Below are 14414 nucleotides of genomic sequence, written 5' to 3' on the forward strand. Positions count from 1 at the left end.
TTAGGTTTGAAATTTTCAAGATTCAAGCTTTTCAATTTGAAGGAGTTATCATTTGTGACTGGTTTCCAGTATGATAATAATTTATGTAAATTTTTTGATGCAGTACCTTTTAAGAAGAATAACAGAAATTATTCAATTACGTTTTTTTTCTTCTTTATCTTGGTGCCGATTTTAATCTATATCGAACTTTCTTTTGATTATATATAGAATATGTTTCGAGTTTTCCCATGTCAAGAATCTTAATGCAGTCTAAAACATGCATTCAGAAATCATGAATTATCATTAATACTTATAATTTTAATAGATCTAATAGAACATAAACTTCCAAAACGAATCCATAATTCCAGATAATTCCAACAACACTCCTTTAATTTTTAAGGGCACTGGTGATTTTTCAAGGGAGCTCTGCCTTTTAGGTAGCACCTAATTTCATATTAGTTTACAGAGAACACATGTCAAAGAAATTGGCCGATAGTTGTCAGGGTTACCTTTATCCCCCTTTTTAAAAAGAGGAGTGACTTTTGCTTTGGACCAGTCAGCTGGCATGGTGCCAGTGTCAAGGGATTTTTGAAATAACTTGGTAAATAGTGGGGCAATTGTGGCACACAAATGTTTAAGAACCAAACTTAATATAATGGTCAGACTGACTTGCTCTAATAAATTAGGCATTAATATTCATGTAGAAACTTCAAATGGGTTGAATATAACTCATAGATTTAAAAAAAAAGACTTGAATTTTCGAAAATATGATGCGACAGGTGCGAGGAGATATCTACCCGGACACCGGTTTCAATACACAGCAGACTGCCGATGACACTAAATTGCCGAAACAAAACAAAAAATATACATTCATAAAATTTCAGCAAGGCAAGTTTATGCTTTAATGTCAACATAAATTCATTATCAGAGATGTAATCATTACAAATACGTTATACGTCATGTACGAGACAGCGACAGTCAAAAGTTATCACACTGTCCCGAAACGTCCTATTATTTGCACTTAGTCAAACTAATCCAACGCATACAGTTTGTTTGATATTGTGACGGTCAAACTGTAACTGCAAATATCCGAAATTAAAAAGCAGCCATTCGGCGACAGTAAGCTTGTCTAATTTGGACCAAGACCAAATTTGAAAAAATGATCAGGGTTTCCCATCGGAGAGGCAGTGACTCATTTCATTTCATTAATGCAGAAAATGACTAAGACGGAATCAATAAAATAATATGACTAAAGTTAGGCTATTCCTGTTACCTTCTGGAAGTTCAACTGTTCTTGCACTTCTAAGACTTTTAGCAAGCCTCTGAATGAATGACATCATTGGTAGCCCTATTTCAGCTAAAGTATTCACAAGAAGCGATTTACTTGTATATCAAAGAATTGTATTTTTTATTTCATGTTCTAGCACACAGTAAATTTATTTATATTCATGACAAAAAAAACTGTTTACTTCCTTGACACAAAAAAATCAACGAAATAATTGTCTAAAAACAAAATGATATGTTTCATAAAATTTAAATGTATTTTAGAAAGAATTCTTTGTATTAAATGTCACAATATTTTTCTTTTTTTTAATAATCTAAACATTAAGAAATGAAATATAAAACTTGAAGTAATTGAAAAAAAAAATCCGCTTAAAATTTCCGTAAATATCGATATCAAAGAAACGCTTATAAGAAAGCGCTCAATAAAGCGTTGATCGTGATCCAGATGAAAAACAACAAACAGAGTGAGCAAACTTATTCCAACAAAAGAGTAAATTCTGGTAAGTAGGTGTAACAGTTATTTGGGAACAATATTCAAGAACATTTAGTGCAAAAAACCCTCAACTTCAGAAACCCCCTGGCCTGTGAAGCATGCCCGTTCTGTGAGCTGATGGTCTCCTCATTATTTTTTTGAAAGTGTCTAGCCGTCCAGTAACCGGACGCCTAGCCTGCGTTCTAGTCGTCCGGTTACCGGACGGCTAGCAAATCCTCAGGGGATTTTCTAGTCATCCGGTAATTGATTTCCTAATGAATAAGAGATGATTTTATATAGTTTTAATGTTATTTACTTAAGATATCGATACTTATCTGCAAACAAAATTTTGGGTGAATACATATTATACAGATTTACAATAAATCACTGCATTATTCAGCCGATAAAATGGAAGTTTGCCAAACTCAATAATGGCGAGATCGACGTGACGTCACTTATCAAAATCTGTTCATCTGGAGTCTTTTATGGGATCGGAATTTTTAAATTTTAACAACCTTTTCACTGGATTTTTAAAATTAAAACAGTTTTGAAATACTTTCAATTTTCATATTTTAGTATTCAAACATTTTTTTAATGAATAACCGTTTTAAATGACATCTAATTTCAAAAGCGGCAGTGTGATGTTCAAAACTTTAAGAAAAACAATAGTTATAAAAATATATATAGATTTGTGTTTTAATAATTAAAGTTTAGGCCGATAGAAAAACATCACCTTTTACAAAAATAGCATAAAATATTATGGACCTTCGGCAATCAATGTTTTATCATTTCTAAAAATAGAATATCAACGGCTTTGTAAACAAACACAATCTCTTGCGTTTAATCGACTGAAAAATCAGATAAGTATTGGTAATTTTAGTAAATAACATTTAAAACTATATAAAATCATTACTTATTCATTAAGAAATCAATTACCGGACGACTAGAAAATCCCCTGAGGATTTGCTAGTCGTCCGGTAACCGGACGACTAGAACGCAGGCTAGGCGTCCGGTTACCGGACGGCTAGACACTTCCTATTTTGTTATCAGGTCTAGGAAAGTGGTTTATTTACAGATTACTGGTACTGATGATAAACCCGGACAGATGATAAAGCCGACCACCTTGGAAATATTTGATTGCAATCGGATATCTATAAAATTGAACATGCCATATACCGTATTTTCCCGTATTAACGCCCCCGGGGGCGTTACATTTTCCAAAGAGGGGGCGTTTATTTGAGGTAAAAAAATAAAAAATGAAAATTTTTACAAAACTTAAAAACATCGTTCAAACTAGCTATAAAGTGTTTCTGTGTTGCAGTCTTCACGAAAAACTTTTCAAAGTACTAGCCAGCCGGACTACCAACATAGCAGAATTTACTAGCCCGAAAGGAATTTTGGTAGTCCGAACAGTAAATTATTAAAGGTGTATTTTTTATTTGTTTGGTGTCATTTTTATACTCTGTGTGATATTGTTTGATATTGCTTATTGCATTTTTATCATACATATGCAAATATATGAACATAACTGCAAAACAAGGTTCTTTTCTTTTTATTTTGGTTCATTATACATTTTATTCACGAGAGAACATTTCAAGCATCGAGGTGACATAATCCTCACTCATGTCACACTCTGACTCATCTGAGGAATAACCATCATCAGCATCATATTTGTCAAATAGAAAGGCTGGATTCATCACCTGAAAAAGCAAGACATTTCTCTTAAATATTTTTGTATTGATTTGGCAAAATAATATTTATAATAGTATTTAATTTTCAAACATTATTTATTAATTCATCACACTTATTTTCTAAATTATGTAATTGAAACAGTTTCAAACTGTACCTGTACTTCCTCCTGCTGACTTACCTCCTCCTGACTGAACTCCTGCTGACTGACCTCCTGCTGACTGACCTGCTGACTGACCTCCTGCTGACTGTCCTCCTGCTGACTGACCTCCTCCTGACTGACCTGCTGACTGTCCTCCTGAGTATCACTGGTTATCTGGCGATCCTCCTGAACTTCTGCCGCCAGATTCACAATGGTATCCACGACTGGAACAGGTTGCTGGGGAGTGGTAGTGGCAGCCCTCTCATACTGAAGTCGCCTTTTCCTGCCAGAGGGGGTCATCTGCGAAATCAATAAGTTTACAAAGTTATTATTTTAGATTAACATCTATCTAACTATATATAAAAGCGGTCAGATAAAAAAAACTTACAAATGTATGTTTTATCAAATATCATGGGTAAGTAATAACATTTCATGAATAAAACTCTTACCATCCAGTATTGGATTGCTGGATCTGGATTGAACTGTTCAATATCTGGAGATTCAAGGACAACTACCGTTAGGTCATTCAGGGTATCGTCATTAAGTCTCCCCCTTCTTTTGGTTTTGATGAGCTTCATTGCACTGAACGTGGTCTCATTTTTCACGGATGTTGGTGGTAATGAGCCCAAGAGATCCAGCACCCGGGTGACATTATTCAGTTTCTGACTTGCCAAACCCTTAAGAACTTTTTCCAATGTCAGAGTCCCACTTTGCAGCTCAGTAGCATACCTAAAATGAAGCAGCAAAATTCAACACTAAACTATGTTATCCATTCAAAGAGCATACAGGATCCCAAAATGCAAACTGAACAGCTCTCGTGCTTAGTAATGTTTATTACCTCTTAGAAATATAATTTTGCTGAAATGATAACCTGCATTTAAGAGGAATGCATGAAAAAGAAAAGATGCCTACCTCTTGTACACCAGAGATCGCAGAATCTGCCATTCGTCCATGTAATCCTCCATGGATATATCCTTAGCCACATTCTGTAGCTGTGTTGAGAAATAGTTCACTAAGGTGAACACTTCTTTGTCCCCAAAATCTGAAATGAACAAAATTTAACTGTCGATGAGTAATACAACACTGTTTTCATGAATTGTTTTGAAGTCAGGTAAAAAGAAACTAGGTTATATAATGAACATACTGCCAAGTGAACAGAAAACAATTGTGAATGTGAACTTTAAAAATCCTGTTTATTTTGCTGCAGTTTACCTTGTAATATTCTTCCGCAATTTAAGGAAAAGTCTACTTTTTAATCATTTCATCAAGCCTTTTTCAATATATGTATGATTGTACAGTCACAGTGTATGGACTTATTTTTCTGTATGATACCCAGTTGAAAAAAATGTTGAAGTTTTAAGATGATTATTAAGAAGACTAGCTCCTAGACTATGATAATTTTTTTTCCACATTTTTATGATTTCATGTAGTGAACTGAGCCAGTCTATATACTATGTCCAATATTACAATTTTAACATCAGTCCTCTTAGAAAATCTCTAGAATAGACTGGCTTTTGTCTCTATGAACATAAAAAAGAGAAAAAAATCATAGAAACTAGTAGCTAGTCTAATTATTAAGGGTATCCTATTTGCAAAATGGCCAAATGTTTTTAGATTTCCAACAAAACAAACGAAGTATTATGACAATTACTATTTACATCATAGATTTCAAATGACAATGAACTCTTAACTGTACCAAAGATCTATAAAAATAAATAGATGTGTATTTCATACTTCTTTGACTGTACAAACTATAACATCACAGCACATATTAAATGATATTTTTATGTATAAACCCCCTCATAAGTATCGAGTTTTAGATGCGTTTTGTGAGATTTACTGAGAAACTACTTTTAAAACTATGAGAGTTTTTAAGTAAGGTTATTAGACCCAAAAGAGTAAAATTGATACAGTAGTTTCAAATTCATAATTGTTGTAAAATAAAAAGATAGGATAAATATCTATCAATTTAATAAATTTGGGGAATGTGCCTTAATGTAGAAACAAAATTCAACCATCATAATGTTTCAATTTTCAGATTCATTTTAAGATTTACTTAACAAAACCAACAATGTTCTGATCATTTTATAACACTTCCAAAGAGTAAAAAACATAATAGTTTCTCCACTACCCAATCAAGTACATGTACCGATCAAGCAATCAATGAAGCATGCACAGATAAACTTTTACCTGTGACATGCCTGGGGCTAATTTCCACTACCGGACACGGTTTTATGGCTCTTATTGCTGTCAAATCAAGCCAGTTGCGCTGGTGTATAAATTTGTTAATTGAGGGGCCCATAGTAATAAAAATCGTAACTAGGCAGCCAGCTGGGGGGGCCCGGGCCCCCTGGCCCCCCACCTGGACACGTGCCTGGATTATGAAAAAAATTAAACAAGGACCTCAGATGTAACACGTTTGGCATTAACGGTACTTGCACTAACGGAATAAAGCTAAACAACTGTTACTGATCATGATGCCACAATTATGCTCGAGTCTGAAAGGGAATGGAATATTTGACAATGTTATTAATAGTAACAAGCATCTCACTGATACTGATTTGCTTGTTCGTAACACAGTCTAGGTATTAACAGAATAAACAACACTTTAAGGTGGTGAAAACTGAACCAAAATATATTTATATATTTGTCCCGCGGTACAAATAACTGGATAATGCCGCTCATGAGCAATTTCCCGACAAACTCAGCAGTGTTGAACCGGCTGTGTTGAACAGCATTATGTGTGCACTGACTCTCGCGAAGAAACTGATGCTGTTGTGCAGTTAGTAGCACATGGTTATTTTCGATTAAGGCGGAGGCTATCCACATGACGGTTGTCTGATAATTTTCTTCATCTACACGCTAGTTGTTGTGCAGATTATTTTTCATTATTCACAGGCAGTCGTGCTCATTATTTTCATTGTTCGCATGATGATCCTACCTGAGAAATCTTGCCAATTATTTTTGTTAACCATGTGAGTTGTGACGAAACATACTGCATACATAATTATGTAAAGATTAGTTAAGCTTTTCTGAAGTTTTTCCCTGCTAATCAGGCCCCAACAGTGCTGATTATTTAACACTATTTAGTATGCACCATTTAATATGTTAACAACCTGTGATTATGATGCCTGTTATTTTATGTTGAGTGACTTTATATGTACGATTATTGAATTAAAAGAACTAATCTGAAGAGTAAGAAACACAATGTTCATTACTTACTTACGTAGTCCTGTTTGCCTGTGGGCATAGGGCCTTCGTTACAGCTTTCCATCTGTCTCGGTCCTGGGCCCTGCTTTTTGCTGCACCCCATGAAAGTTGGATCATCGCAGTTCTGCATAAAGAGTCTTTCTCCATGTCATGACTGGTCAGCCTCTCTTCCTCTGACCTTGCGGGTTCCAATCCAATGCTTGGCGGGTGATGTTGGATTGCTCTCTTCGCAATATATTCCCCATCCACCTACAATTTCGTCGGCGTACATGTATGGTGTTGGTGTCGGATGTGTTCCTGCTTTGTCCTCTGCCAAAGCTTAAGGTTAGAAATTCTGTCTGGCCAGAATATCTTCAGAATTCTGCGTAGACAGCGGTTTAGGAACACCTGCAGAGCATTATCTATCTTCTTGGTCAGCTTCCAGGGCTTTGTGCGGTGTGCTTGTCAAGCTGCTCCATCCGGACAGTTTCCTATTGATGTCAGATGTTTGTTTTGTTATTAATTTCAGGTTCTAATCTGATGATGGTCACAGAACAATTTGCTGGCCCTTCAATTTTTTTCGTAAAAACATGTAGGGAGTCTATATCACAAGAGAAGTGTATACAAGGTCTGTTATTGCCTTAATGAATAGGGGAAGTAACTTTTCTTATCTGATGACCATCCAGTGGGAAAAGAACTGAACTTTGAAATTTTTGCCTTCAAAGATAGGAAAACGCATACCAAATTTTTATTTGGCACCAATAATTATATATAAATGATATCATTTTGATGCACCCCACTCAAATATATGTAGTTGCAAAAAAACCCTATTTTAAGTTCGCAGTCTGTTAAAAAATGTCTGCATTTTGCGTTGAAGTAAGCTGAAATCACTAGTAGTAGTTAAATAGCATTCAATCTACATAATCTTACCGATTACTTAACAATTACTGGATGCCTAGAGCAAAGGCTAGGCATGGGATTGTCCTTTGACTAGACACTTCATTTATCCTTTTCTGCTTCAGGTGGCCCCTCATTGGTAACTTTTCAAAACCTTATGTATGGAACTAGATGTATACTTGAGTTACCATAAAGCTTGCGCCAGTTTAAGTTTGCTCTTTTAGCGTGCTACTACTTTATCTTTTTGATCAATGGAATTATCCCTGGTCTTCAAACAACATTAGATATATATAGCTATTATATAGCTATATTTCTTTGGAGGTCAGTAGATTTTTCGCTAAATAAGTGGTCAATAAAATAAATCGATTAAAGCTATCATGTAGACATTAGGTGAGATTGCTTAAGATATAAAATTGTTTAACAGTAGTGTTAAGAGAACGTCTCCATCACAAAGTAGATTGGCACTAGTTTCTCAATTAAGGTCGTCTACTGATAATGACAATTGGCAATTTCTGTTTGATTAGATTATCAGCTGATGCTTTTTTGGCATCATTTTCCTGTGACTGAAAATTGCATTTCCATAGCAACCAGAGAAAGCACAAAATTGCATAAGGGGAATACATAGTGGAATGGAAAATACTGATTGTCATTATCATGTGTCCACTACCTTAACCCTTATCTTGCTAAATTTCTATAATGAACTGGTCCATCTTTTAATTTGGACAGTACCATCAACTGTTAAAAGGGGTGCTTTACCAAAAAGATTCTGACTGAATGGCGAACAGTGCAGATCATGATCAGACTGCACAGATATGCAGACTGATCATGATCTACATTGGTCGCAAAGGCAGGATCAGTTGTGTCCAGCATGATAATGGTTAACCTGATATAAGTAAACTTTCCAGAGCAACCACCTGCATTATGCAGCAAGTTGACTCAAGCAGCCAGTCAGCTAACATCACATTTAAGTTCCACCTGACTTAAACAGCCACATGCCTTAAGCATCCACTTTGTGTGCTATTTAATAAAGGTTTGACTGTATACAGAATACTTAGAGTGTAAATAATTATATCTTGAGTGTTTACATTAATATTTCTTAGCCAATCCTGTATCATGAATGGTAAGGTTATATTCAGGATTGAAAAAAAACAAAACGCAACAGAATAGGTAACGAATGGACAATAAAAAAAACACCCGAGACATCTCTAGGGACAAGGTCTTATTTACGAGCCTAAATAATGTAGTCGAGTTCTTAATATAATACCAGAATGTCCTAACATTCTGGAACAAAAAACATTGACAGACTATTGAATTCTTTTGATATTGATCTGGTATCTTCAGTCAGTTAGAGAGAAGGAGAGAGATATTGATTGGAAGTTCTACAGGACCATAAAGAGACCCATTCTTTAGATGGTGAAAGATTATTGGTGATAGGTAGTAGAATCTAGTGTCTTAAGGAAGCAGAAATGTGCTGTTGATTTTGGAGAATGTTGTGCGTGCCAATATTGTCTGACAACGATCAATATCATTCTGAAGCTTGCCAGAAATTCCAGGGTTCTATATCAATGACCATGTATCTCTCACCACCTCAGTGTTGATTTTGACATGTTCCTTTATCCTCCTGTGCTTATAAAAACTGTTAGCATTATTCTGGACTTGATGTTTTAAAATTACACAGATTACAGTTTACTAAATTTCCTTGCATGATTTACTCAGTAGAAAAATTTCTTGACCATATATTAAGAACAAAGTTTCCTTGCCTCATCAGAAAGAGGTTGCTGTACAAAAACAAATTGATCAGCAATATGGCTGACTATGGAGCATACATTCTGAAATGTGATACAACCATTATCATGATACTTGATGTACTTACAAAGCAAAATTTTGTCAGTAATGGGATTCCCCTTTTTATCCCTGGTATATTTTGAAATGCTTCACTTCATTTCAGCTTTCAGTAGCTAATGATGCCTGTTTGCTGTGTGAAAATTGTTTACGTTTTGAGAAACAAAAATCAAACAACACCAAATAATAGAAAAAAAGAGTTGTTTAACATGAAAATTGAACAGCTTGTAAAACATGTATATAAATTACTTTACGAAACAAGTGCCAGTATACTGATATAAACATTGAATTCCGGAAAAGGACTGCCTAAAGGGGTCCCACTTCCGGACAGTCAAATTGCCTCTAAAAACACCATTTTCAAAGAACTGTTACACATGTTCGTTTTGATGCATTTGCAATAGCGTGCGAGCGGGGAAATTTCACATAACAAGTTGGAACACAGTTTTCAGCAGTTGTTTATCTTTATTTCTTTACAAATGGCATTCATTTTCAAAGGGAGACAACTTTTTCTCGACGGATACTTAAATATTCATACATATGGATTTCCTCGACAGCGTATACCGTATCCTGTCACCAACAAGCAGAGTAACTAATATTCTAACACAACCAGCAAATAACCTACGTACATGTAGAGTAAAATCTATTTCGGGTTATTCTGCAATAAACCACTTGCGTACAATGACGTCATCCGATCCAGGTGCGTAGCACGGTCGTAAAAAGTAGTTACCATTTCTTTTAACACTGCTGATACTAGTATGTCGTGTTAGAATCGAAATAACAAGTTCCCAAGTGTGATTTATCGTAGAATAACCCGAGTTTTTCGTTCTTATGCGAAACAATATATCACTCAGACCTACGGCATTCGTGATATATTCTTATGCATAAGAACTCAAAACTCTGGTTATTCTACGATAAACCATGTTTGGGAACTTATTATTTCTTACAGTCATTATTATGTCTCCTCCCTCTAGGGGAGACATTGGGGGAGACATATTGTTTTTGCCCTGTCCATCCGTCCGCCTGTCCGTCCGTCCGTACGTCACACTTCATTACCGAGCAATAACTGGAGAACCATTTGAACTAGAACCTTCAAACTTCATAGGGTTGTAGGGCTGCTGGAGTAGATGACCCCTATTGTTTTTGGGGTCACTCCGTCAAAGGTCAAGGTCACAGGGGCCTGAACATTGAAAATCATTTCCAATCAATAACTAGAGAACCACTTGACCCAGAATGTTGAAACTTAATAGGATGATTGGTCATGAAGAGTAGATGACCTCTATTGATTTTTGGGTCACTCTATTAAAGGTCAAGGTAACAGGGGCCTGAACATTGAAAACCATTTCCGATCAATAACTAGAGAACCACTTGACCCAGAGTGTTGAAACTTCATAGGATGATTGATCATGAAGAGTAGATGACCCATATTGATTTTGGGGTCACTCTGTCAAAGGTCAATGTCACAGGGGCCTGAACATTGAAAACCATTTCCGATCAATAACTAGAGAACCACTTGACCCAGAATGTTGAAACTTCATAGGATGATTGGTCATGAAGAGTAGATGACCTCTATTGATTTTTGGGTCACTCCGTCAAAGGTCAAGGTCACAGGGGCCTGAACATTGAAAACCATTTCCGATCAATAACTAGAGAACCACTTGACCCAGAATGTTGAAACTTCATAGGATGATTGGTCGTGAAGAGTAGATGACCCCTATTGATTTTGGGGTCACTTTGTCAAAGGTCAAGGTCACAGGGGCCTGAACATTGAAAACCATTTCCGATCTATAACTAGAGAACCACTTGACCCAGAATGTTGAAACTTCATAGGATGATTGGTCATGAAGAGTAGATGACCTCTATTGATTTTGGGGTCACTCCGTCAAAGGTCAAGGTCACAGGGGCCTGAACATTGAAAACCATTTCCGATCAATAACTAGAGAACCACTTGATCCAGAATGTTGAAACTTCATAGGATGATTGGTCGTGAAGAGTAGATGACCCCTATTGATTTTGGGGTCACTTTGTCAAAGGTCAAGGTCACAGGGGCCTGAACATTGAAAACCATTTCCGATCTATAACTAGAGAACCACTTGACCCAGAATGTTAAAACTTCATAGAATGATTGTACATGCAAAGTAGATGACCCCTATTGATTTTGGGGTCATTCCGTTTAAGGTCAAGGTCACAGGGGCCTTCACATTGAAAACCATTTCCGGTCAGTAACTTGAGAACCACTTGACCCAGAGTGTTGAAACTTAATAGGATGATTGGTCATGCAGAGTAGATGACCCCTATCAATTTTTGGGTCACTCTGTTAAAGGTCAAGGTCACAGGGGCCTTCACATTGAAAACCATTTCCGGTCAGTAACTTGAGAACCACTTGACCCAGAATGGTGAAACTTCATAGGATGATTGGTCATGCAGAGTAGATAACCCCTAATGATTTTAGGGTCACTCTGTTAAAGGTCAAGGTCACAGGGGCCTGAACATGGAAAACCATTTCCAATCAATAACTTGAGAACCTCTCGACCCAGAATGTTGAAACTTCATAGGATGATTGTTCATGCAGAGTAAATGACCCCTATTGTTTTTGGGGTCACTCCGTTAAAGATCAAGGTCACAGGGGCCTGAACATTGATAACCAGTTCCAATCAATAACTTGAGAACCATTTGACCCAGAATGTTGAAACTTCATAGGATGATTGAACATGCAGAGTAGATGACCCCTATTGATTTTGGGGTCAGTCTATTAAAGGTCAAGGTCACAGTGGCCTGTTCATGTAAAATAATTTTTTGGAAATAACTTGAGAACCACTTGACCTACAATGTTGATACTTAGGATGATTGGACATGCAGAGTAGATGACCCCTATTTATTTTGAGGTCACTTGATCAAAGGTCAAGGTCACAGGAGCCTGAAATGTGGCTTGAGAACCACTAGGCCAAGAATGTTGAAATTTGGTGGGATGATTGTACATGCAAAGTAGATGACCCCTATTGATTTTGGGGTCATTCCGTTAAAGGTCAAGGTCACAGGGGCCTTCACATTGAAAACCATTTCCGGTCAGTAACTTGAGAACCACTTGACCCAGAGTGTTGAAACTTAATAGGATGATTGGTCATGCAGAGTAGATGACCCCTATCAATTTTTGGGTCACTCTGTTAAAGGTCAAGGTCACAGGGGCCTTCACATTGCTAACCATTTCCGGTCAGTAACTTGAGAACCACTTGACCCAGAATGGTGAAACTTCATAGGATGATTGGTCATGCAGAGTAGATAACCCCTAATGATTTTAGGGTCACTCTGTTAAAGGTCAAGGTCACAGGGGCCTTCACATTGCTAACCATTTCCGGTCAGTAACTTGAGAACCACTTGACCCAGAATGGTGAAACTTCATAGGATGATTGGTCATGCAGAGTAGATAACCCCTAATGATTTTAGGGTCACTCTGTTAAAGGTCAAGGTCACAGGGGCCTGAACATGGAAAACCATTTCCAATCAATAACTTGAGAACCTCTCGACCCAGAATGTTGAAACTTCATAGGATGATTGTTCATGCAGAGTAAATGACCCCTATTGTTTTTGGGGTCACTCAGTTAAAGGTCAAGGTCACAGGGGCCTGAACATTGATAACCAGTTCCAATCAGTAACTTGAGAACCATTTGACCCAGAATGTTGAAACTTCATAGGATGATTGAACATGCAGAGTAGATGACCCCTATTGATTTTGGGGTCAGTCTATTAAAGGTCAAGGTCACAGTGGCCTGTTCATGTAAAATAATTTTTTGGAAATAACTTGAGAACCACTTGACCTACAATGTTGATACTTAGGATGATTGGACATGCAGAGTAGATGACCCCTATTTATTTTGAGGTCACTTGATCAAAGGTCAAGGTCACAGGCGCCTGAAATGTGGCTTGAGAACCACTAGGCCAAGAATGTTGAAATTTGGTGGGATGACTGGACATGCCAAGTAGATGATCCCTATTGCAGCCAATCATCAGTGTCTCTTTGACTTTCGCTCCTGACCCCTATTGACTTCTTGCCTATAGGACTTTGCATTGGGGGAGACATGCGCTTTTTTACAAAAGCATTTTCTAGTTTAGGATTGAGGATACGGTGTAGTCAGTATTTAGGATTGATGGTACAGTGATGTAGTCAGTATTCTGGATTGACTGTACAGTGATGTAGTTAGTATTTGGATTGACGATAATTATATGATGGTTAGTCAGTTTTAGGATTGATGATATGGTGGTGTAGTCAGTATTTAGGATTGATGATATTGTGGTGTAGTCAGTATTTAGGATTGATGATATGGTGGTGTAGTCAGTATTTAGGTGTGATGATATGGTGGTGTAGTCAGTATTTAGGAGTGATGATATGATGGTGTAGTCAGTATTTAGGAGTGATGGTATACTGGTACTGATGATAAACTCAGACAGAAAATGAGGTTTTTTACTTGTAACTTTTTATTTCTGCAAACTTTTATTGATGGTTAGTATCAAAATAAAGCTTAACATTTGTTGAAAAATTGCAATAACTTAATTTCAATTAAGTAAGCAAAATCGAAGTGAGGCCCTGAAAGGGGTATGTAAAATTAGGACTGAAGGAACGTTGACTGATGATAAATTCGACTACTTTGTCATTTAAAAAATGTTCTCTGTAATATTATATTGAAACTTTACCATAAATGCTGCAACAGTCATTCTGGATCAAGTAATGAAAAGTGGCCAAATGTCAGACCTTCATGACATTGTGTTGATAGTGAGCATGCGTAAAAATCATCTTCTTCCACAGTAATTTTGGATAAATATTTTTTAAACAGATAAATATAAGTAATTTATTTATACAGAATATTTACCAATTTTGTTTTTATTTACACCAGTTGGTGTTGTAATTGGTTGCTATTATAGTTTTTA

At 36.5% G+C, this 14414-nt stretch overlaps 3 protein-coding genes across 8 annotated transcripts in view; 1 reads left to right on the forward strand and 2 right to left on the reverse strand.

Moving 5' to 3' along the window:
- Positions 1-1498, reverse strand: part of LOC123551777 (E3 ubiquitin-protein ligase HACE1-like) — a 38430-nt gene extending 36932 nt beyond the window's left edge. For all 3 annotated transcript variants that reach the window (XM_045340973.2, XM_045340972.2, XM_045340971.2), the window contains exon 1: positions 1253-1498. Coding sequence is in view for 2 of the 3 variants with exons in the window: in XM_045340972.2 (XP_045196907.2) it covers positions 1253-1319 (67 nt within the window). In the remaining variant the exon portion in view is untranslated. The remainder of the gene's footprint in view (positions 1-1252) is intronic.
- Positions 1499-1635: 137 nt separating this feature from the next.
- Positions 1636-14414, forward strand: part of LOC123551778 (synaptotagmin-1-like) — a 111132-nt gene continuing 98353 nt past the window's right edge. For all 4 annotated transcript variants that reach the window (XM_053541324.1, XM_053541320.1, XM_053541319.1 and 1 more), the window contains exon 1: positions 1636-1763. The gene's annotated coding sequence lies outside the window, so the exon portion shown is untranslated. The remainder of the gene's footprint in view (positions 1764-14414) is intronic.
- On the reverse strand, positions 3272-4630 carry LOC123559609 (uncharacterized). Its single transcript, XM_053541332.1, has 4 exons — positions 4479-4630; positions 4016-4295; positions 3606-3866; positions 3272-3435 (listed from the first exon to the last, which is right to left on the reverse strand). Exons 1-4 carry the CDS (start codon positions 4529-4531, stop codon positions 3310-3312), a joined length of 720 nt encoding a protein of 239 aa, XP_053397307.1. The 5' UTR covers positions 4532-4630; the 3' UTR covers positions 3272-3309.

Source organism: Mercenaria mercenaria, chromosome 4, assembly GCF_021730395.1.
Source record: "Mercenaria mercenaria strain notata chromosome 4, MADL_Memer_1, whole genome shotgun sequence".
In the NCBI taxonomy this organism is placed as follows: domain Eukaryota; kingdom Metazoa; phylum Mollusca; class Bivalvia; order Venerida; family Veneridae; genus Mercenaria; species Mercenaria mercenaria.